The 20,772-nt window shown below is 42.6% G+C and overlaps 1 protein-coding gene across 2 annotated transcripts; it reads left to right on the top strand.

Moving 5' to 3' along the window:
- The first annotated feature begins 6,267 nt into the window (after positions 1-6,267).
- On the top strand, positions 6,268-17,053 carry MRPS10 (mitochondrial ribosomal protein S10). Of its 2 annotated transcripts, none has more exons than XM_011986717.1 (7): positions 6,268-6,376; positions 9,252-9,316; positions 9,404-9,476; positions 11,703-11,839; positions 13,127-13,235; positions 14,903-14,992; positions 15,467-17,053. In XM_011986717.1, exons 1-7 carry the CDS (start codon positions 6,329-6,331, stop codon positions 15,548-15,550), a joined length of 606 nt encoding a protein of 201 aa, XP_011842107.1. In that variant the 5' UTR covers positions 6,268-6,328; the 3' UTR covers positions 15,551-17,053. The 2 variants fall into 2 exon arrangements, with proteins under 2 accessions (XP_011842107.1, XP_011842108.1); XM_011986718.1 differs by having other exon boundaries at positions 6,323-6,376; positions 9,407-9,476.
- The last annotated feature ends 3,719 nt before the right edge of the window (positions 17,054-20,772 follow it).

Raw genomic sequence — 20,772 nt, 5'->3', positions numbered from 1 at the left:
AGGTTTCGCCATGTTAGCCAGGCTGGTCTCAAACTCCTGGCCTCAAGCGATCTGTCCAAGGCCTGCCTCGGCCTCCCAAAGTGCTAGGATTACAGGTGTGAGCCACTGCACCTGGCTGTGTGTTTACTTTTTTTTCCCCCCCCCAAGACTCTCACTGTCGCCCAGGCTGGAATGCAGTGGCGCAATCTCAGCTCACTGCAAGCTCCGCCTCCCGGGTTCACGCCATTCTCCTGTCTCAGCCTCCCAAGCAGCTGGGACTACAGGCACCCACCACCACGCCTGGCTAATTTTTTGTATTTTTAGTAGAGACGGGGTTTCACCTTGTTAGCCAGGATGGTCTTGATCTCCTGACCTCGGGATCCACCCGCCTCGGCCTCCCAAAGTGCTGGGATTACAGGCGTGATGTATGTTTACTTTTTTGTGGTCAACAGAAAACTACAGAAGAACTGAAATTCTGGATTTCATACAGAAGTTTACAGAATTTTACAAAAATAAATTTGCTTTAAGTGGGGAATGCCTATTCAAGACCTTGATCTAGATTCTTTTGGAGGGTGGCAGGGTTGAGGGGGGTTCTTGTTGTTTTTAAATTCATAGAGACAGGGTCTCACTATGTTGGCCAGGTTGATGTTGATCTCCTGGCTTCAAGCAATCCTTCTGCCTTGACCTCCTGAAGTGCTAGGATTACAGGCATGAGCCACTGCACCCAGCCTCTTTTGGATTTTTTTTTCTTTTTGAAATGGAGTCTCACTATTGCCCAGGCTGGAGTGCAATGGCACCATCTCAGCTGACTGCAACCTCCACCTCCCGAGTTCAAGGGATTCTCCTGCCTCAGCTTCCCAAGTAGCTGGGACTATAGGCACGTGCCACCACACCCGGCTAATTTTTTGTGTGTGTGTGTGTGTGTGTGTTTAGTAGAGATGGGTTTCACCGTGTTAGCCAGGGTGGTCTCGATCTTCTGACCTCGTAATCCACCCGCCTCGGCCTCCCAAAGTGCTGGGATTACAGGTGTGAGCCACTGAGCCTGGCCTCTTTTAGTTTTTGACTTTAATTTTAGCTGTTTACTTTAGACAACCTATACCAAATAAAATAGCTATTCCTCTAGAAACTGTGTGACTTAGCCAGTGTTGTAAATTTAAAGTCTATTTCAGGAAGCCTAATCGGAAGTTTTTTTCCTACTTTTATTCAGTCAGTCAATCCTCATGAGTCACCATGTACCAAGCATTATTCCATACTGTATTATACATGGCAGAGAAGAGTATATAAAGATGGCTGCACATGATTCCTTCCAGCCAAGGAATTTAATACCTAGAAAGACATATGGGGGCCTTGGAACAGATTCAATTCCAGCATTAAGAGCCCTATCAATAGGGAATCCTCTCACCATCGCCCACACGTACACAGCAATTTATAGCAAGTAACTGTGTGTTCAATGAGTTACCTCGCCAGTCCTCCAGGTATGCTCATCCATGTGTGCATTTGGCAGAGACAGAACATGTGTGTAAATCCTGAATTCCATTTACTCCCTATCTACCATCCTCAGCCACCGTCAGCGAGCTGAGATGTGCTCTAGGAATGTGAATGAGAGTTCATGTTGACATAGCAAAGCATAATTGGAAGATATTTTAAGAAATTGAATAATATATTCCTAAGAGAACCATAAGTGATCTCTGAATTGCAGATATCCCTGTGTAAAGGAGCCAAAGGGCCGGGTGCAGTGGCTCACTCCTGCAATCCCAGCACTTCGGGAGGCCGAGGTGGGCAGATCACCTGAGGTCAGGAGTTTGAGACCAGTCTGACCAACATGGAGAAACCCTGTCTCTACTAAAAATACAAAAAATTAGACGGGCGTGGTGGCACACGCCTGTAATCCCAGCTACTTGGGAGGCTGAGGCAGGAGAATTGCTTGAACCCAGGAGTCAGAGGTTGCAGTGAACCGAGATCGCGCCATTGCACTCCAGCCTGGGCAACAGGAGTGAAACTGTCTCCAAAAAACAATAATAATACAAACAAAAATAAAAAAGGAGCCAAAGGGCTGATTATTTCCTTTATGTAAGAGAGGATCTTTTGGAAAGGGCTATCTTTAAAAACAGAACAACCGGCACAATCAAAATATGATTAACTGTAAAATATTTGATGTATCTCTGTTTATTTTTTCTGGACATAAAGCAAGGTTTACTTGCATCAACTCTCTAGAATCATCGGACTCCTGCTCATCTACATGAGGTCGGGTGTCTAGAAGTTTAGGCTGTAGGAAAGAGATGCTTAACGGATAGGCCAAGCTTCAGAATGCTATCCATGCCCACACTTCATGCCAAAGAGCACTGTTCTCAGCCCTACTCTTGGCAAAACCTGACGTTGCTCCTTACAATGACTTCTACTTAGGCCCTAGCAAGTTGGCACTTGACCCCAAACCATTAGGCCCATAGGCCATTTGGTGACACATTTGGCTCAGCCCAGGAAGATGAGAGGACCAAATCAAATTCCCACATTTGAGAGTATGAATGGAGAAACTTGATGAACCAAAGCAGCAAGCAGTGGCCACGCAGAGTCCTGAGGAAGCAGAAACTACTGGTAAGCAGTGAAAGCCCATCACTAAAAAGAACACATTTGGCCTCAGGAGTGAAGAGGGTATCCCAGTCCCTAAGACTGTTTAAAGCAGACCTTTCGAGTTCCAGGAGCCGTCTGGACCACACAGGTCTTTAAATATAAGCCCCTATTTCTTTTGGGGTGGTGCTAGGGTGGTGGGTGGGTATTTCTAGTCCTATTATCGAAGAGATTTAAATAGAACTGAACCTTATAATAGAATCAGCACCAGCCCACTGCAGTGGTAGAAAAGGCACTGCTTTTAAGATGGTTATTGGTTTAGCTGTAACTAACTTACCAAATGACCTTGAGGGAATCATTTCACCTTGGTTTCCTCATCTATTAAATGAGGACAAAATCCATGTCTTCTGGTGAGGATCAGAGTAGGCAACTTAGGTGAAAGTCGTTTGCAAGCACTATGGTTGCAGAACACTCACCCAACTGAGGCTACTCAAAGGGGACAGAGGCAGGCTGAAAGGCCTCACAGAAGTGCCATTTGGACAGACTGATGCAAACTTTGGAAGCAGCAACAGAGTTGGGAGTGGGGAGGCTGTTGGAAAACCCCATTGGCTGAGGGAAATTCCCTTAAATGTCACAATTCAGAGAGACTGATTCTGAGAAGGGCACTGGGCAGCCTGCCAACATGGGGCATCACTGAATCCAGCAGAAATGCACACAGGTGAGCCTGGGTGTGGTGGCTCAAGCCTGTAATCCCAGCACTTCAGGAGGCCAAGGTGGGCGGATCATGAAGTCAAGAGATTGAGACCAGCCTGGCCAACATGGAGAAACCCCATCTCTACTAAAAATACAAAAATTAGCTGGGCGTGGTGGCGCATGCCTGTAATCCCAGCTACTCAGAAGCTGAGGTAGGAGAATCACTTGAACCCGGGATGCGGAGGTTGCAGTGAGCCAGGATCGCACCATTGCACTCCAGGCTGGGCAACAAGAGTAAAACTCCGTCTCAAAAATAAGAAGTGCACACAGGTGAAGTGTGCTGTTTCCATACTCTGGTGCAAGGCCGCACTGGAATCTCTGCCACACCTCAACATGAACTGAGTTCTAGTAAACAGAGGCCAGTCTGAGGGGCAGGAAAACTGGTTTCTGCTCCTAGACCCTCCCTATCTCCTAGATAGGTGTGATGTTGGGCGTATCATTTCACCTCTTCTTTGGTTCTCTTGCCTACAAAATAGGGTAGTAATAACTATTTGTGGGGAGAAAAACAAAACTTCATATGTGTACGGTTCTTTAGTTGGATGCTACAAAATATTCTCATAAACTTGATCTTTTTATTTTTAATCTCTCAACAACCTTGTGAGGCAGGTGAAGCAGAAACTTAATGGCACAGATAGTGGATAACATCTATAGTATCAGTACATGGCAGTATTGTACTAAACACCATACATTGGTATTGCATCGAATTCCCAAGCAACTATTGGAAGCAGGAACTACTGTTATCTTTTTTTCTTTTTTTTCTTTTTTTTTTTTTTGACATATGAGAAAACTGAGGCTCAGGGTAGGGAAGTAACTTGCTCAAAGTCACTCAACTAACTGGTAAACCTGGGATTAGAAACCAGATCTGATGATAAGGCTACAGTTTTCCATTAGGCTAAAATGCATATGTGAAAGCATTCTGGGAAAATAAAACTTAGAAATGTGCACAAATGGGCCAGGTGCAGTGGCTCATACCTGTAAAACCAGCACTTTGGGAGGCCAAGGTGAGAGGATTGCTGGAAGCCCGGAGTTTGAGACCAGCGTGGGCAACATAGCAAGTCTCTGTCTCTACAAACAATAAAAATAAAATAAAAAATGGTTGCAAACACCTGTGGTTCTAGATACTCCAGAGGCTGTGGTGTGAGGATCACTTAACCCCAGGAGTCTGAGCCTGCAGTGGGCTATGATCAAGCCAGTGCTGTCCAGCCTGGGCAACGGAGTGAGACACTGTCTCACAAAAAAATAAAATCAAATAAAATAAGACAATATGGTATTATAGAAGCAGACTTTAAGATGAGAAGAAAATAAAAGGAAAAATAAAAATAAATTTTTAAAGATTTACACAAATGGAAGAAGTTTTTTTTTGGAGATGGAGTCTTGCTCTGTTCCCCAGACTGGAGTGCAGTGGCGCCATCTCAATCTTGACTCACTGCACCCTCTGCCTCCCAGGTTCAAGTGATTCTTCTGCCTCAGCCTCCCAAATAGCTGGGATTACAGGTGCACACCACCACAGCTGACTAATTTTTGTATTTTTATAGAGACAGGCTTTTGCCATGTTGGCCAGGCTGGTCTTGAACTCCTGACGTCAGGTGATCCACCTGCCTTGGACTCTCAAAGCGCTGAGTGCTGGAATTACAGGTGTGAGCCACTGCACCTGGCCTTTTCTTTCTTTCTTTTTTTTTTAGACAGTCTCATTGTGTCTCCCAGGCTGGAGTGCAGTGGCACGATCTTGGCTCACTGCAACCTCCATCTCCCAGGTTCAAGCAATTCTCATGCCTCTGCCTCCTGAGTAGCTGGAACTACACGCACACAACGATGATATTCCACTAATTTTTTGTATTTTTAGTAGAGATGGGGTTTCACCATGTTGGCCAGGCTGGTCTCGAACTCCTGACCTCAGGTGATCCGCCTGCCTCAGTCTCCCGAAGTGCTGGGATTACAGGCGTGAGCCACCGCGCCCAGCCTGAAGAAGTTTTTATTATAGCAAATCCCAGTTATAAACTTTTTTACTTGGAAAAAATTATGGTGGACATTAATAACTAGACAAAACACTTTGGCTTGCTGTAGGTGAAGCTAGTCATTGTAAATTCCTAAATACAAGAGTAACATAAGGAAATGAATAATTTAGAAACATCAGTAGGACAGTGGTATACAAAATGGATAGAGCACAAGAATTCCAATCCGTGTGGGGAAGGAAGAAAGGATTAAGAACCATAATTAGAAAGCCATTGCAATAAGGTAACTGAGTGGCAACTGGACCCAATGGTAGTGGCCGACTTTTCTTTTTCTTATTATACACAGATTTTGTTAAAATTTTGAAAAATGCAAAAAAAAAATTGAAAAATGCAAAAATAGGAAAATAAATCACCCATTACTGAAGTAAATGGTGTCAATACATTAGTTTCAGTCTGGGCTTGGTGGCTCATACCTGTAATCTCAGTCCTTTGGGAGGCCAAGGCCGGAAGATCACTTGAGGACATGAGTTTGAGACCAGCCCACAAAATAACACAGGCAATATAACGAGACCCTGTCTCTACAAGAAAATTAAAAAACAAAAAATTAGTTGGCTTTGGTGGCACGTGCTTGTAGTTCAGCTACTTGGGAGGCTGAGGCAGGAGGATCACTTGAGCCAGGAGGATCACTTGAGCCAGGAGTTTGAGGCTGCAGTGAGCTATGACTGTGCCACTGCGCTCCAGCCTGGGCAGCCGAGTGAGACTCAGTCTCTAAAAGAAAAAAATAAGTAAATAAATAAGAGTGTGTGTGTGTGTGTGTGCGCGTGTACGCGCGCGCGTATACACACACAACAATTTAAAGGTGAAAACATTAATGGGGCTTGGTAACTATCCAGACCCTGCCCAGAACAAGGCTGGCCTCCGCCAGCCAACTGTCCCGCCCTCAAAAAGCACAGGATCGTGTCTCTATGGTTGTTTCAGCCTCGGAACATGAGGATGTACTCTCTCCTTTTGCGGAACTCTATGGTCTGAGGACGCCGCTGTAACCCCGGAAGCAATCCTGAGAGGTCGGGACCGACAAGATGGCGGCGCGGACAGCGTTCGGGGCCGTGTGTCGGCGCCTCTGGCAGGTACTGGATGGGCTAGGGAGACTAGGAGGGCTGACCGGGATAGTTGCCTTTAAGTTTCCCAGCCACCAGCCGCTCTGCCCATCAGAATTTTTCCTGATATTTATCCCTCACCTCGCGCCGTTTACAGGAAAGTGACGAGAAAGGGGCTGGTTTTCTCAGAATTCTCTCATGGAATTAAACATAAGTTAATGAGTCCAGGCAAAGATAGGAACAAGAATAATCGTAGGATGTCAGAGCTGGAAAAGATTTTGTACTTTCTATGTTCCAAAACCCTTCTTTTACGTTTGCAAAATAAACTGAGGCTCAGAGAAGGCAGGAAATTTGCCTCGCGAAAATTAAGAGGCTGAGCTGGTGCGAGATCTCAAACTCATCCCATGGAACTAAATTGAGATGCTTTCCTGGCATCCAGGTTTAGAGGAACGTCTCAAGCCAGAGGAGTGGGTTAGATATCCTCTGCACAGTTATTTGGAGGAGGAGCAAAAACTTTTCAGCAGCGGTTCTCATGCTTTTTGGCCTTGGGACCGCTTTACACTTTCGGAGTTGAGGACTCCAAAGAGCTTTTGCTTTTGTGGATTTTAGCTATCTATATTTAGCTTTTTGGAAAATAAAACTTAAGAATATGTATTGATTTAAAAGTAACACTCATTACATGTTACAACACTTTATGAAAAATATGTTTTCTGAACAAACGAGTAAGGAGCAGCAATGTTTTACATTTTTGCAGCTGTCTTTAATTTCTGGCTTAATAAAAGCTAGATTCAAATCTGCTTCTGTATTTAATCTTTTTCTATGTCACACCTCAGGCTGTCACGGGAAAACTTCACCATACACTAGTAAGAGAATGAGTGTAAAAGTTGTAAGTAACATCTTAGTTTTATGAAAATAGTTTTGATTTCCCGGACCCCCTGATAGTGTCTGAGAGACCCCACAGACGTCCTCAGACTACAGTTTGAGAACCACTGTTTTTTGTTTTGTTTTGGAGACGGAGTTTCGCTCTAGTCGCCCAAACTGGAGTGCAATGACATGATCTCGGCTCACGGCAACCCCCGCCTCCCGGGTTCAAGTGATTCTCCTGCCTGAGCCTCACGAGCAGCTGGGATTACAGGCATGCGCCACCATGCCCAGCTAATATTTGTATTTTTAGTAGAGACAGGGTTTCACCGTGTCTGTCAGGCTGGTCTCGAACTCCTGACCTCAGTGATCCGCCTGCCTCGGCCTCCCAAAGTGCTGGGATTACAGGCTTGAGCCCCCGCACCCGGCCTGAAAACCAATGTTCTTAAGAAAAATCAGATGGTATTAGAGGTTGAAATTTTTGAACTGCTTTATTAAGACAAATTTACCCAGACAGTCCTCCCTTCCAAACCACCACCACCGCCAACACGTGCACACACACTCCCTCTCTCTCTCTCTCAAGAAATACAAAGAAAAAATGCAATTGAAAAACTAGTTGACCGGGCGCGGTGGCTCATGCCTGTAATGCCAACACTTTGGGAGGTCGAGGTGGGCAGATCACGAAGTTAGGAGATCGAGACCATCCTAACTAACACGGTGAAACCCCGTCTCTACTAAAAATAAAAAAAATTAGCCAGGTGTGGTGGCTCATGCTTGTAATCCCTGCTACTCGGGAAGCTGAAGAAGGAGAATTGCTCGAACCCAGAGGCAGAGGTTGCAGTGAGCCAAGATCGTGCCATTGCACTCCAGCCTGGGCAACAAGAGCAAGACTCCCTCTCAAAAAAAAAAACAGAAAAACTTCTTAAGATTGACTCGTGGATGTAATAGCACTTTAGACTCCCACTTTTTTTTTTTTTTTTTTGAGATGGAGTCTCGCTCTGTCACCCAGCCTGGAGTACAGTGGCACGATCTCAGCTCACTGCAGCCTCCGCCTCCCAGGTTCAAGCGATTCTTCTGCCTCAGCCTCCCAAGTAACTAGGATCACAGCTGTGCCACCACCATGCCCGGCTAATTTTTGTATTTTTAATAGAGACAGGGTTTCACCATGTTGGCCAGGCTGCTCTGGAACTCCTGACCGCAAGTGATCCACCCACCTTGGCCTCCAAAAGTGTTGGGATTACAGGTGTGAGCCACAGCACCTGGCCTTATTTTCATCTTCATTGTGTTTTTAAGGATCCTATTGTGTTTCCACTTTCTCGGGTTACACTTTAAAATCTCAGGAAAGTTTACAGGAAAAAACAGTTAGCTGTTATGTTATATGCAGTACTATAGCTTGTTTCCTAAAACTGGAAAGTCATGTGCCACCAGGGGGAGCTGAAGGTAAAGGATTTGGAAATGTGGGTTTGTTGTAGCATGTGGCACAACATGCTACAACAAGTTGGGTATAAGTCACAGCTCATATTTCAGTTCATTTATAAGCTAATTATCCCAGCCAAGCTAAGAAATATGCATGCTTTAAAAGATGTATGAAAGCATCAAAAGAGGGGTACTTTAGAATTTTTATTCCAACTCTTAACAAGTTATAAAAACAAGATATTTTATTGCTTAAAAATATTCAGGCAAAATAAGTATTTACTGAAGTACAATTTGTAAAAAAAAAAAAAAAAAGGGAAAATAAAGTTTTTTTCTTGATGTCTACATAATTCATAGCTTTTTTAATGTGAGAATTGTTTTTTTTGAAAAAGTTTTTATTCCTAAACTTTAAAATAGAGATTCTCTAGTATTTTGGGACTGCTTTTTTATCATCAACTCTACCATTGTCCTCAATTTTTTTTTTTTTTTAATGAAATCTAATTTGGCCTTTTTAGTTACCCCAGTATCTTCATCTGAAATAATGAGGTAACCCTTTAGTTTTTAGTGGAAATTATGAATGGTTTGGTAGTTGACTTTAATTCTAACACATGTCCTGCTTTTTTTTCTTTAGGGATTGGGGAATTTTTCTGTAAACAGTTCTAAGGGCGATACAGTCAAAAATGGTGGCTTTCTTCTGTAAGTATACAATTGGATGTGCTAAACTGAACAAAATAGGTTATTGTGCTATTTTACTTAGGTTTCTCTTTTTTTCCCCACACATAGCAGTACCAATATGAAGTGGGTACAGTTTTCAAACCTACATGTTGATGTTCCAAAGGATTTGACCAAACCTGTGGTATGTACTCCCTGTTCCTTGGTATAAGGAGCTACATTAACAATAGGTTTTCCTTATTATTTCATTGGGGTTTTTTTTCCTCCAAACACTCTATGAATAAAAAAATTTTGTCCTAGAATACTGGCAAATGCACAATGCGTATATTCTCTTAACTCCCTGGATTGTATTATCTTCAGGGTATCAAAGTAAGTTCTAAAAGAATAAATTATTTACCCCCAAATAACTGTGCTAATTAGCAGTCTCTTGCTTTTAGCTTGGCATAATGGAAGAGTTGTCAGAATTTGTGATGTAGAATACTTGATGTTATGTTATGGAAAAGTATTTTTCTGGTAGCCTTCAAGTCTTTGTTTTCATTTTGTGTATTGAGCCTGGGCCTGGACGGTGCTTTATTGTTCACAGTGAGAAAATGCATTAGCACAAATAATAAACATCTAGAAGGAACTCGGTAACCCTGTAGAAGCTATGATTTCATCAATCCAGTTTTTTGTGTTACTTGTAGTTTTTAAAAATCCTTCCGTTTCTACCCCTCAAAAATATTAACAGTTTGGGATTTTACAGTTCTAGACATTTGTCTTATTTTGTACTTATTTGGTACTTATTTTGTCTGTGCACATGTCTAGTTTACTGCTCTTTTTTTTTTTTTTTCTATCTTTTCTCTTAATAGATACTGGATATTTATTTATTTATTTATTTATTTTGAGACAGAGTCTCGCTCTGTCACCCAGGCTGGTGTGCAGTGGCATGATCTTGGCTCACCTCAGCCTCCTGGGTTCAAAGCAGTTCTCATGCCTTAGCCTCCCGACTAGCTGGGATTACAGGCACGCACCACCATGCCTGGCTAACTTTTGTATTTTTAGTGGAAGTGGAGTTTTGCCATGTTGGCCAGGCTGGTCTCAAACTCCTGGCCTCAAGTGATCTGCCTGCCTCAGCCTCCCAAAGTGCTGGGATTACAGGCATGAGCCACCACACCTGGCCAGTACTGGATATATTTCTATGACAGTACATTTAAGCCCCAGTCTGCAACTCACATGCCTGCAGGAGCCAGGCCTATAAGAAAAGGTTGCAGAATTGGCATGGTGTGCCACTGTCTTTATAAGCAAGACAGCAGCTACTTACTCTAGCCACTTGTTGCCCTGTGGGAAATCAGACCTAATGATGCCAGCTTGTCTAAATCTTCCAGGCTAAACTGAAATCCAGATGTTCTTGTGAAATCTTCTGATTTTTAATATTCCTAACAAATTCATAGTATCTTTTAACACCCTTAGGGATCAGTCAGAACAATCTTGAGGCTATATTCCCCCTTCTCATCCCTCAACTCATGACACAGGCTATCAGATATTTTGTTCTTCCAACAACTCTTTTTGGGGTAATTGAGAGTGGATATCTAGCTTTCTGGCTAGTAAGTAAATCTCCTTTCAGGAGTGAAGTGATTTAATTCTGAATCATCGGATTAGTAGTATAATTTACTGGTTTAATGGATGAATGAAATGAAGGTAATTCACCTCTTGGAAGAAAGTCAGAAGTGTCAAACCCATTATTTCTGAGGTCTTTAGGTATTAGGGTGGAAGAGGTAGAAGTTATAGGTACAGTCAGCATCATATCATTTTAATTAGAAATGAGTAATTTGTTTATTAGGGCAGGCAAAACATACATGAATAAAACCTAATAAAAAATATGAATAGAACTAGCTTGGCTTTGTATAATAATGTTTTATAATTAATAAGGGCTTTAATCTGTGTTTTCTTATTTTTTTCTTAGAGAAATACTGTGGGCTATAGCATAGGTTTACCCTCTTTCGTATGTGAGGAAACCAGTGTGCAGTGAGATGAGATGATTTGCCCGTTGACCTTCAGCTACCATTAGCAGAGTTTAATTCTCAGTCTAGGTCTTCTGACCAGGCTCTTTTTATTAGGAGACCCTGAAATCCTTTCTCATTGTGAATTTGAAGCTGAATAATTATTTTAAGTTGGAAAGTTCCTTTAGTAATTTTATGGGTTGCCTTGAAAATTCTTTTGACTCACGCTGTATTTTAACAGATTCTGAGGCTCATTGTCCAGATCTGAACATGAAAGTATCTAGACACTTCAGCTAACAGTGCTGTCACTCAGTGTTTTTCTCCTCATTTATTAGTAAACTCTGAAGTTTTTCAATTGAGGGTAATATGTTAAATTTGCTAGTTATAAATATAAGAGGAACTAAAACTGAAACTTTTCTTTGGGATTGTAGATAACGGTCTCTGATGAACCAGACACACTATATAAGCGCCTGTCGGTTTTAGTGAAAGGTCACGATAAGGCTGTATTGGACAGCTATGAATATTTTGCTGTGCTTGCTGCTAAAGAACTTGGTATCTCTATTAAAGTGTAAGTATGGCCTTTCCTGATCTGACCTGTTCGCTACTATAATATGATCAACCAGGAAAATAGTGCTCATCCCAGGAAGGTCTGAACTCTTTTTTTTTTTTTTTTAAGACAGAGTCTGGCTCTGTTGCCCAGGCTGGGGTGCAGTGGCACAACCTCAGCTCACTGCAACCTCTGCTTCCTGGATTCAGGCAGTCCTCAGCCTCCCAAGGAGTAGCTGGGACTGCAGGCGCACACCGCCACGCCTGGCTAATTTTTTGTATTTTAGTAGAGACGGGGTTTCACCACGTTGCCCAGGCTGGTCTTGAACTCCTGAGCTCAGGCAAATTGCCCGCCTCGGCCTCCCAAAGTGCTGGGATTACAGGCGTGAGCCACCATACCTGGCCCAGTCTGAACTTTTAAAGTAGGATAGAAACTCTTGGTGGGTAGAGTTTAAGCTTGTCGTATGTTATCCTAATCAGGATCATGCCTTCCTGCCCACTGGAGTTTTTAAATACTAGAATGAGTAAACAAGGAAAATGAAAGAAATCCTTTTTCTAGAAATTGCATAGATGTAAGGAGACTTAAGAAGGCCATGTTTCTGGGATCTCCATGGAGCAGGGAGGTAGAGTAGGTGAATGAACAATCGTTTTAGACCCTTTGGATGTGATGATTTGGGGCTAATATATCCATTGTTTCAAATCTTCCCTAAGAAACACCACTCACCCAGTAATTCTTGCTTGAACAAGGTAAGCTTCAGATAGCCTTGGAGTCACTGCAGGGTCAAGCATAACTGTCTCCTTTGTCTTGTCATCTGCTCCTTCTCCTGTTGAATAAGGCCCCATCTGGGGCTTTGGCAGTCTGACCTTCTAACAAAAACAGAAGGCCACAGTTTCCCAAAATAGACTATAGTTTTGTTATTTCGATATATCTGTAGATTTTCCTAAAACAACAGACATATAGCAGGTGTTATAACTGTGTCCACCACACTAGTGCAACTCTTCACAATTCATATGTTTGGTCAATAAAAGACTAAAGGGTGTAAAAGCAGCAGGTGTGTGTGTATGCATGCGCACTTGACATGCCAGGGCTTATTTTTGAGCCTGTGGGAAAAAGCTATTGCTGTCTGCAGTGTTTATTTTGGCCTGAGTTTTATGATAGCAGTTGTTGTTCCAGATGACAGTTTTGGCAAATGGAAGTCTGTAAATGGTACTTAATGCCTATAATTGAGTGTGAGTCTGACCTACAAAATCATGGAATTATGCTTTGTTATCATAGTGACTCAGCTTTTGTTTTGTCCATTAATTTCAGACACGAACCCCCAAGGAAAATAGAGCGATTTACTCTTCTCAAATCAGTGCATATTTACAAGAAGCACAGAGTTCAGTATGAAATGAGAACACTTTACAGATGTTTAGAGGTGAGTGTATTTGAAAAATTCTGACATTTTTGAAATACCAGAAATTCATACCAGCATATAACTTTAACATTGACTAGATTGACTTCTTTCAGCAAGCCCATGTCTGTTGGTTGTACAGAAGGTAAATATCTTTTAGTGTTTATGGAAGTGTCATGGTAGGAAAAGTAAAATTAAATGAAGCCATCCTTTAGAGTAGTGCGTACCTTAATTCAGGAATGCAGATTATGCCAAGATAGCATTGGAATAATTTTGCTCATGTTTAAAAAATTCTAGTTAAGGTTTTACACAGTTCTGATAACTGTTTCACATACTAGCTGGATTTTCCATGTCAGTGATGCACAGCATTAGATTTTTCATTCATCTGTTACTCATTTGTGCTTCCATTAGTGCCAGCACAGTCTTGTGCTTAAGGAGAGCATGGGTTCTGGAGTTAGACTGCCAATGCCAGAATCCAAATTCTGGCACTTGACAGCTGTGTGACGTGTACCTCAATTCCTCCATCTGTAAAATGGGAATAATAGTGGTACCCATCTCAAAAGGTTAGTGTGAGAATTAGAATGGAAAATTTATGTAAGCACTCAGAATACTTTGATCACATAGTAAGTGATTGGTAAATATTAAAACAAGCACTCATACATCTTTTATATGGGAAATACTGTACTAGTCATTGAGGGCACAAATATAGTAAAGTCATGGTCCCTACTCTTTTTGAGATAGAGTCTCACTCTGTCACCTAGGCTAGAGTGCAGTGGCACAATCTAGGCTCACTGTAACCTCTGCCTTCCAGGTTCAAGCAGTTCTCCTGTCTCAGCCTCCCTAGTAGCTGGGACTACAGGTGTACACTACTGCGCCTGGCTAATTTTTGTATTTTTAGTAGAGATGGGGTTTCACCATATTGAACAGGCTGGTCTTGAACTCCTGATCTCAGGCGATCCACCCACCTCGGCCTTCCAAAGTGCTGGGATTACAGGTGTGAGCCACTGTTCCTGCCCAGTCCCTACTCTTAAAAAGAAAAACCCAAATTTTATCCACCTGTGTCTGAGGGAAACATCTCTCATAGTACACACAGAAAACCTTATACTAACTGTATCTTATAATCTAGTCCTTTTGTCTTCAGTTGTTTTGTGAGCCTCTTGAAAGTATACTGCTTTGATACTATGCTTGCCAACGGTGTCCCATGGAGCCCAGGTTTTAAGGCAGCTACATTTTGGAAGAAGAGGGTTTCTGGGCCATGTTGTCCCCATGCCATCAACCAAAGGATTCATACTTTTTTTTTTTTTTTTATAATTGAGATTTTACATAAGATTCTTTAGGGGAGGCTAGGCACAGTGGCTCACGCCAGTAATCCTAGCACTTTGGGAGGCCAAGGCAGGCGGATCACTTGAGGTCAGGAGTTCGAGGCCAGCCTGGCCAACATGGTGAAACCCCGTCCCTACTAAAAACAGAAAAAAAATTAGCTGGACATGGTGGCACACACCTGTAGTCCCAGCCACTCGGGAGACTGAAGCAGGAGAATGGCTTGAACCCAGGAGGCAGAGGTTGCAGTGAGCTGAGATCACATGCACTCCAGCCCGGGCGACAGAGTGAGACTCCATCTCAAAAAAAAAAAAAAAAGGTATGCTTTAACAAACAGCATACATGAATCATTTTCATGTTTGATGTTTTAGTTAGAACATCTAACTGGAAGCACAGCAGATGTCTACTTGGAATATATTCAGCGAAACTTACCTGAAGGGGTTGCCATGGAAGTAACAAAGGTATAGCTTGAATTTCTACCTCTTTCAGCTGGGGCAGTGGGGAGTGGTTCTGTATTGTTGTTTTGATACACTGCAACCTGGTCCTGGCCCACTGAGTAGAGTTTGCCCTAACCTGTGGCAAACTGGGAGACAGAGTTGCCACAGTGGTTGGGGGCTATCCACTCCTTGCAACAGAATCCTGCCCAAGTCCTCCGTGAACCACCTCTGAAGTTCTCCCTCCTCAATATTAGTTGTCTAGACTTGGGGATCCCATTAAGTGGCAATCCATGAAGATCATTGAGGATCAAATAGATTATATATGTGAGAGTGTTTTATAGACCATCAAGTTTCCTTCTTTCCATTTCAAAACCCTATAGAAAGACTAGGGGGATAAAAGAAAAAAGTAAAGAGGATTTGACCAAATTAATAAGTCTGATTTATAGCCAAAAAGTTCTTTTAAATCCACATTATAGTTTTGTTTCTCTCTTTTTTTAGACACAGTTAGAACAGTTACCAGAACACATCAAGGAGCCAATCTGGGAAACACTATCAGAAGAAAAAGAAGAAAGCAAGTCATAAAGCCTCGGGGAGGCCATTTGTGCCTGAATTTGGAATGAGGGTGGGCCAGATGAGTATGTTTAAGCGGAGAGTGCTTCCAGCTGAGATGATTTGAGTCTGCCTAACTGTTCCATTGAGTTCTCGTGCCTTCATCAGCTGAGAGCAGGGAATGGCACTTTTAATGGAAGAACCACTTTTATCTGTTCTTTTTATACATGTCATTGTTTCAGTTCTGATTTCAACAAACATGAGCAAACCACTTTGACTCAAAGTGGAAAGTGAAAATTCTATTTTGTTATGCTACTAGTGTTCAATTATTAGTTTGCACCATTTTTAATTTATGTCAGTTGATGCATCTGAAAATAAGTGCTTGAAGTGTTCACACCCTTATTTTTTTTTTTTTTTAAGATTCCTAGAAGGAATCTTTGGTTAATTCAAATTGAGCAGTTAAAGTTTTTGATATTTACCTTTGTGCAGGCTGGCATATGCTAACTTGGGGGTGGTAACCAACCAGTTTTATCTCATTTAAGCATTACATTTTGAAGACTGTGAATATACTTTACAGCAGATCAAACACATTTATGGCATGCATTGACCTCTTCTTGGAGCCCAAAATTTTATAGAGTTGCCTACCGGGGTTACTGTAATGGAATTTATGATCTTAAGAAATTACTAGTTATATTATTTATCCTATGATTCATTCATTCAATAAGATTTTATTGCATAAACTTTGCATCCAGCACTGTAGTAAGTACCCAAAATTGAATAGAAATAATGGCTTTTGAAAATTGCGCAAAGCAGGCCAGGCACAGTGGCTCACGCCTGTAATCCCAGCTCTTTGGGAGGCTAAGGCGGGCGGAGCATGAGGTCAGAAGTTTGAGACCAGCCTGACCAACATGGTGAAACCCTGTCTCTACTAAATATACAAAAATTAGCCGGACGTTGTGGCGCATGTCTGTAATCCCAGCTACTCAGGAGGCTGAGGCAGGAGAATAACTTGAACCCGGGAGGTGGAGGTTGCAGTGAGACGAGATCGCGCCACTGCACTCCAGCCTGGCGACAGAGCGAGACTCTGTCTCAAACAAAAAAGAAAAGAAAATTGTGCAAAGCATAGATTAAAAAAAAAAAAAATTTTCTTTATTAAGCTTCTCACTGATAAGCCTTCTTTCTTTTGGTAAATGTCACTCTGTTAGGAGATGTCTGCTTTTCCGTGAAATGAAATAGTGGCTAAAGCCCTGAAAGAGGCAAGACTACAATGGGCTGAAACAGTTGGTATAGCAACCCCAGAGAAGTGCTTCATTTTCTTTTTATAGTAGAAGCAGGTCCATGTCTTTTGTGGTTTCCTTCACATCTTTGGAGTAGTTACGACTTCTCAGTTTTTCCCTCCTTAAACTGCATTGCCTGTTCTCTTTTCCTGACATGCTATCAGGTATCAGTGTGTTGAATACATGCTGCTTGTGTATCAGACTTACGTTACTGTCATTACCATTAGAAGAATTACAGCCTTGTGCCCCATGACCTTCAGCTCAGTTGTTGACTGTCATTCATGAATGCCTAAAGCATACTTACACCAGGTATAAGCCTCAAGATCAAGAACTAGTCAATAAAACATGAGCATCATAATGGTAACTATGTGTAGCAAAGCAGCAATTTATGACACATTGTCATCTGAAGTAATTATTTAAAAATAAATATAGACCCGGCCAGTCGCAGATGCTCAAGCCTGTAATCCCAGCACTTTGAGAGGCTGGGCAGGTGGATCACCTGAGGTCAGGAGTTTGAGACCAGCCTGGCCAACATGGTGAAACCCCATCTCTACTAAAAATACAAAAATTAGCCGGGCGTGGCGGCGGACGCCTGTAGTCCCAGCTACTCAGGAGGCTGAGGTAGGAGAATGGCCTGAACCCGGGAGGCGGAGCTTGCAGTGAGCCAAGATCGTGCCACTGCACTCCAGCCTAGGTGACAGAGCAAGACTTGTCTCAAAAAAAATTAATAAAATAAATATAAATTCACACCTAAACTTTTTGGGACTTTTTTACAGACACTATAAATCACTTTTATAGTGATTTATAGCATGATGTATGCATGCTCACCTCCAGTGACTTCTATATGAGCTCCTGCAAAGGTGTGTGCATCCACTTCCAGCTATTTCAGACCAAATTAACCTGTAAACCAAAGTACTTAGTTTAGGACTTCCAATTACATGTTAAAACCTTGGCTTAAGATAAATAAGCAAATGAACTACATGTGCACACATGCACTTGGGAAAAACTAGCAGTATTTCTTTTTTTTTTTTTTTTTTTTAAAGGTGAAGCTTTGCACTGTCACCCAGGCTGGAGTGCAGTGGCGTGATTTCGGCTCACTGCAACCTCCACCTCCCAGGTTCAAGCGATTATCCTGCCTCAGCCTCCCAAGTAGCTGGTACTACAGGCATGTGCCACCATGCCCAGCTGATTTTTGTATTTTTAGTAGAGATGGGGTTTCACCATGTTGGCCAGGATGGTCTTGATCTCTTGACCTCATGATCCGCCTGCCTTGGCATCCCAAAGTGCTAGAATTACAGGCATGAGCCACCGCGCCTGGCCCAAAACTAGCAGTGTTTCTTTGACAAAAGTATTTGGCATATTTGAAGCCTACTTCTTGATATAAACAAAGTTGGCATGAAGTACAGTACTGAAAAAATGTTATAAACAAAATAGTTTCTTAGCTTACCAGGATATAGCTGTCCTGATAGGCTGAGAAGATTTTTGGTTTTCTTTTGTTGGTTTTAAATTAGGCCTCTGAGTAAAATGCATATCCTGAAAATTAGAATGAATGCCTGGCTCACACTTTCTGTCCATGGTGGGTGTGGGAGATGGTGAGAGAAGAGTGGATTTGATGGTATATGTTGGTGCAAAAGTAATTGCAGTTTTTGCCATTAAAAGTAATGGCAAAAAAATAGTATGAACCTGCCAGGAGTGGTGGCTCACGCCTGTAATCCCAGTACTTTGGGAGGCCGAGGCCAGCAGATCACCTGAGGTTGGGAGTTGGAGACCAGCCTGGCCAACATGGAGAGACCCCATCTCTACTAAAAATATAAAATGAGCAGGATGTGGTGGCGCATACCTGTAATCCCATCTACTTGGGAGGCTGAGGCAGGAGAATCCCTTGAACCCAGGAGGCGGAGGTTGCGGTGAGCTGAGATCGTGCCATTGCACTCCAGCTTGGGCAACAAGAGTGAAACTCCATCTCAAAAACAAAAACAAAAACAAAATAGAATGACCCAGAAGGCAGGTAGGAAGTGAGATGATCTTTTTTCTTTTTCTTTTTTTTTTTTCTTTTGTAGAGACAGAGTCTTGTTCTGTTGCCCAGGCTGGAGTGCAGTGGTAGTCAAAGCTCAGTACAGCCTCGAAGGGCTCAAGGGCTGTTTCTACCACAGCCTCCCAAGTAGCTGGGACTAAATGTGTGCACCACCACACTCAGCTAATTTTCTTATTTTTTGGAGTCGGGGATCCTGCTCTGTCGCCCAGGCTGGAGTTTAGTGGCATGAACACAGCTCACTGCAGCCTTGATCTCCTGGGCTCAGGTGATCATCCTGCCTCAGCCTCCCAAGTAGTTGGAACCACAGGCATGCACCACCACACATGGCTAATTTTTTAATATTTTTGTAAAGATGGGGGTCTCACTTTGTTGCCAAGGCTGGTCTCAAATTCCTGACCTCAAGTGGTTCTTCGGCCTTGACTTCCCAAAATACTGAGATTACAGGCATGATCCATCATGCCCAGCCTATATTTTCTTCATAGGAAATAAAATCATGTTCTGATCTAAGAGTCTTAGTGTAACTACAGATCTCTGGTAAGACAGACTAAACTAGTTCAGTACCAAGTTTCAGTGCTTTGAAAGAATGGCATATATTCCTGGCCCTATGACCATTTAAACATGCCACAGTGAATACATAAAGCAATCATTTTAAATTATTAGTCTTGGCTGGGCACGGTGGCTTACGCCTGTAATCCCAACACTTTTTGGGAGGCAGAGGTAGGCGGATTATGAGGTCAAGAGATCGAGACCATCCTGGCTAACACGGTGAAATCCTGTCTCTACTATAAATACAAAAAATTAGCTGGTCGTGGTGGCGGGCGCCTGTAGTCTCAGCTACTTGGGAGGCTGAGGCAGGAGAATGGCGTGAACCCAGGAGGGGGAGCTTGCAGTGAGCCAAGATCATGCCACTGCACTCCAGCCTGGGCAACAGAGCAAGACTCCATCTCAAAATAAATAAATAAATAAATAAATTATTAGTCTAGTTTCTTAACATTTCTAGTTGTCTGCAACCATCCCTGTCCTACATTACATTATTAAGCTAGTTCTATTACAATATTAATGAATAACATAACAGAGCAAACATGGACTTTGGAGTCAGACAGACATGAGTCAGATAAGAGTTCAAACCCACTGACTGCCGTAAACTTGGGCAAGAGATTTAACCCTGTCAGGGCCTCATTTTACTCATTAGTACGGTAATAATAAGTCTGTAGGAAATAATACCTACATACTTACATTTGACTATATTTAATACTCCAGCTTAATAAGATTGGAGTATTCAATAACTGATAAAGCACCTTGCACAGTATTGAGCAGGTAACAGACATTCAGTAAATGGCAGTACCAATCTGATGATAGTTAAATGCTTGTGTGCTATACTGTTCAAGAACCAGCTGGAAAAGACCTCAGATTACCTTCAGGGTAGGGATAACATTTATCTTAGAGTTCTTGTTTTTTTTTTGTTTTGTTTTGTTTTTTGAGACAGAGTCTCACTGTGTCACCCATGCTGGAGTGCAGTGGCGCGATCTCAGCTCACTGCAAGCTCTGCCTCCCGGGTTCACTCCATTCTCCTGCCTCAGCCTCCCGAGTAGCTGGAACTACAGGCACCTGCCACCATGCCTGGCTGATTTTTTGTATTTTTATTAGAGATGGGGTTTCACTGTGTTAGCCAGGATGGTCTCCATCTCCTGACTCGTGATTCGCCCACCTTGTTCTCCCAAAGTGCTGGGATTACAGGTATGAGCCACTGCGCCTGGCCCTTAGAGTTGTTTTTGAGACAGGTCTGGCTCTATCACCCAGTCTGGAGTGCAGTGACAATCTTGGCTCACTGCAACCTCTGCCTCCTGGGCTTAAGTGATCCTCCTACCTCAGCCTCCTAAGTAGCTGGGACTACAGGCACGTACCACCACACTCAGCTATTTCTTTTTTCTTTTTTTTTTTTT

This window comes from Mandrillus leucophaeus, unplaced genomic scaffold, assembly GCF_000951045.1.
Source record: "Mandrillus leucophaeus isolate KB7577 unplaced genomic scaffold, Mleu.le_1.0 Scaffold3, whole genome shotgun sequence".
In the NCBI taxonomy this organism is placed as follows: Eukaryota; Metazoa; Chordata; class Mammalia; order Primates; family Cercopithecidae; genus Mandrillus; species Mandrillus leucophaeus.
This window is presented reverse-complemented; position numbering and strand designations above follow the sequence as displayed.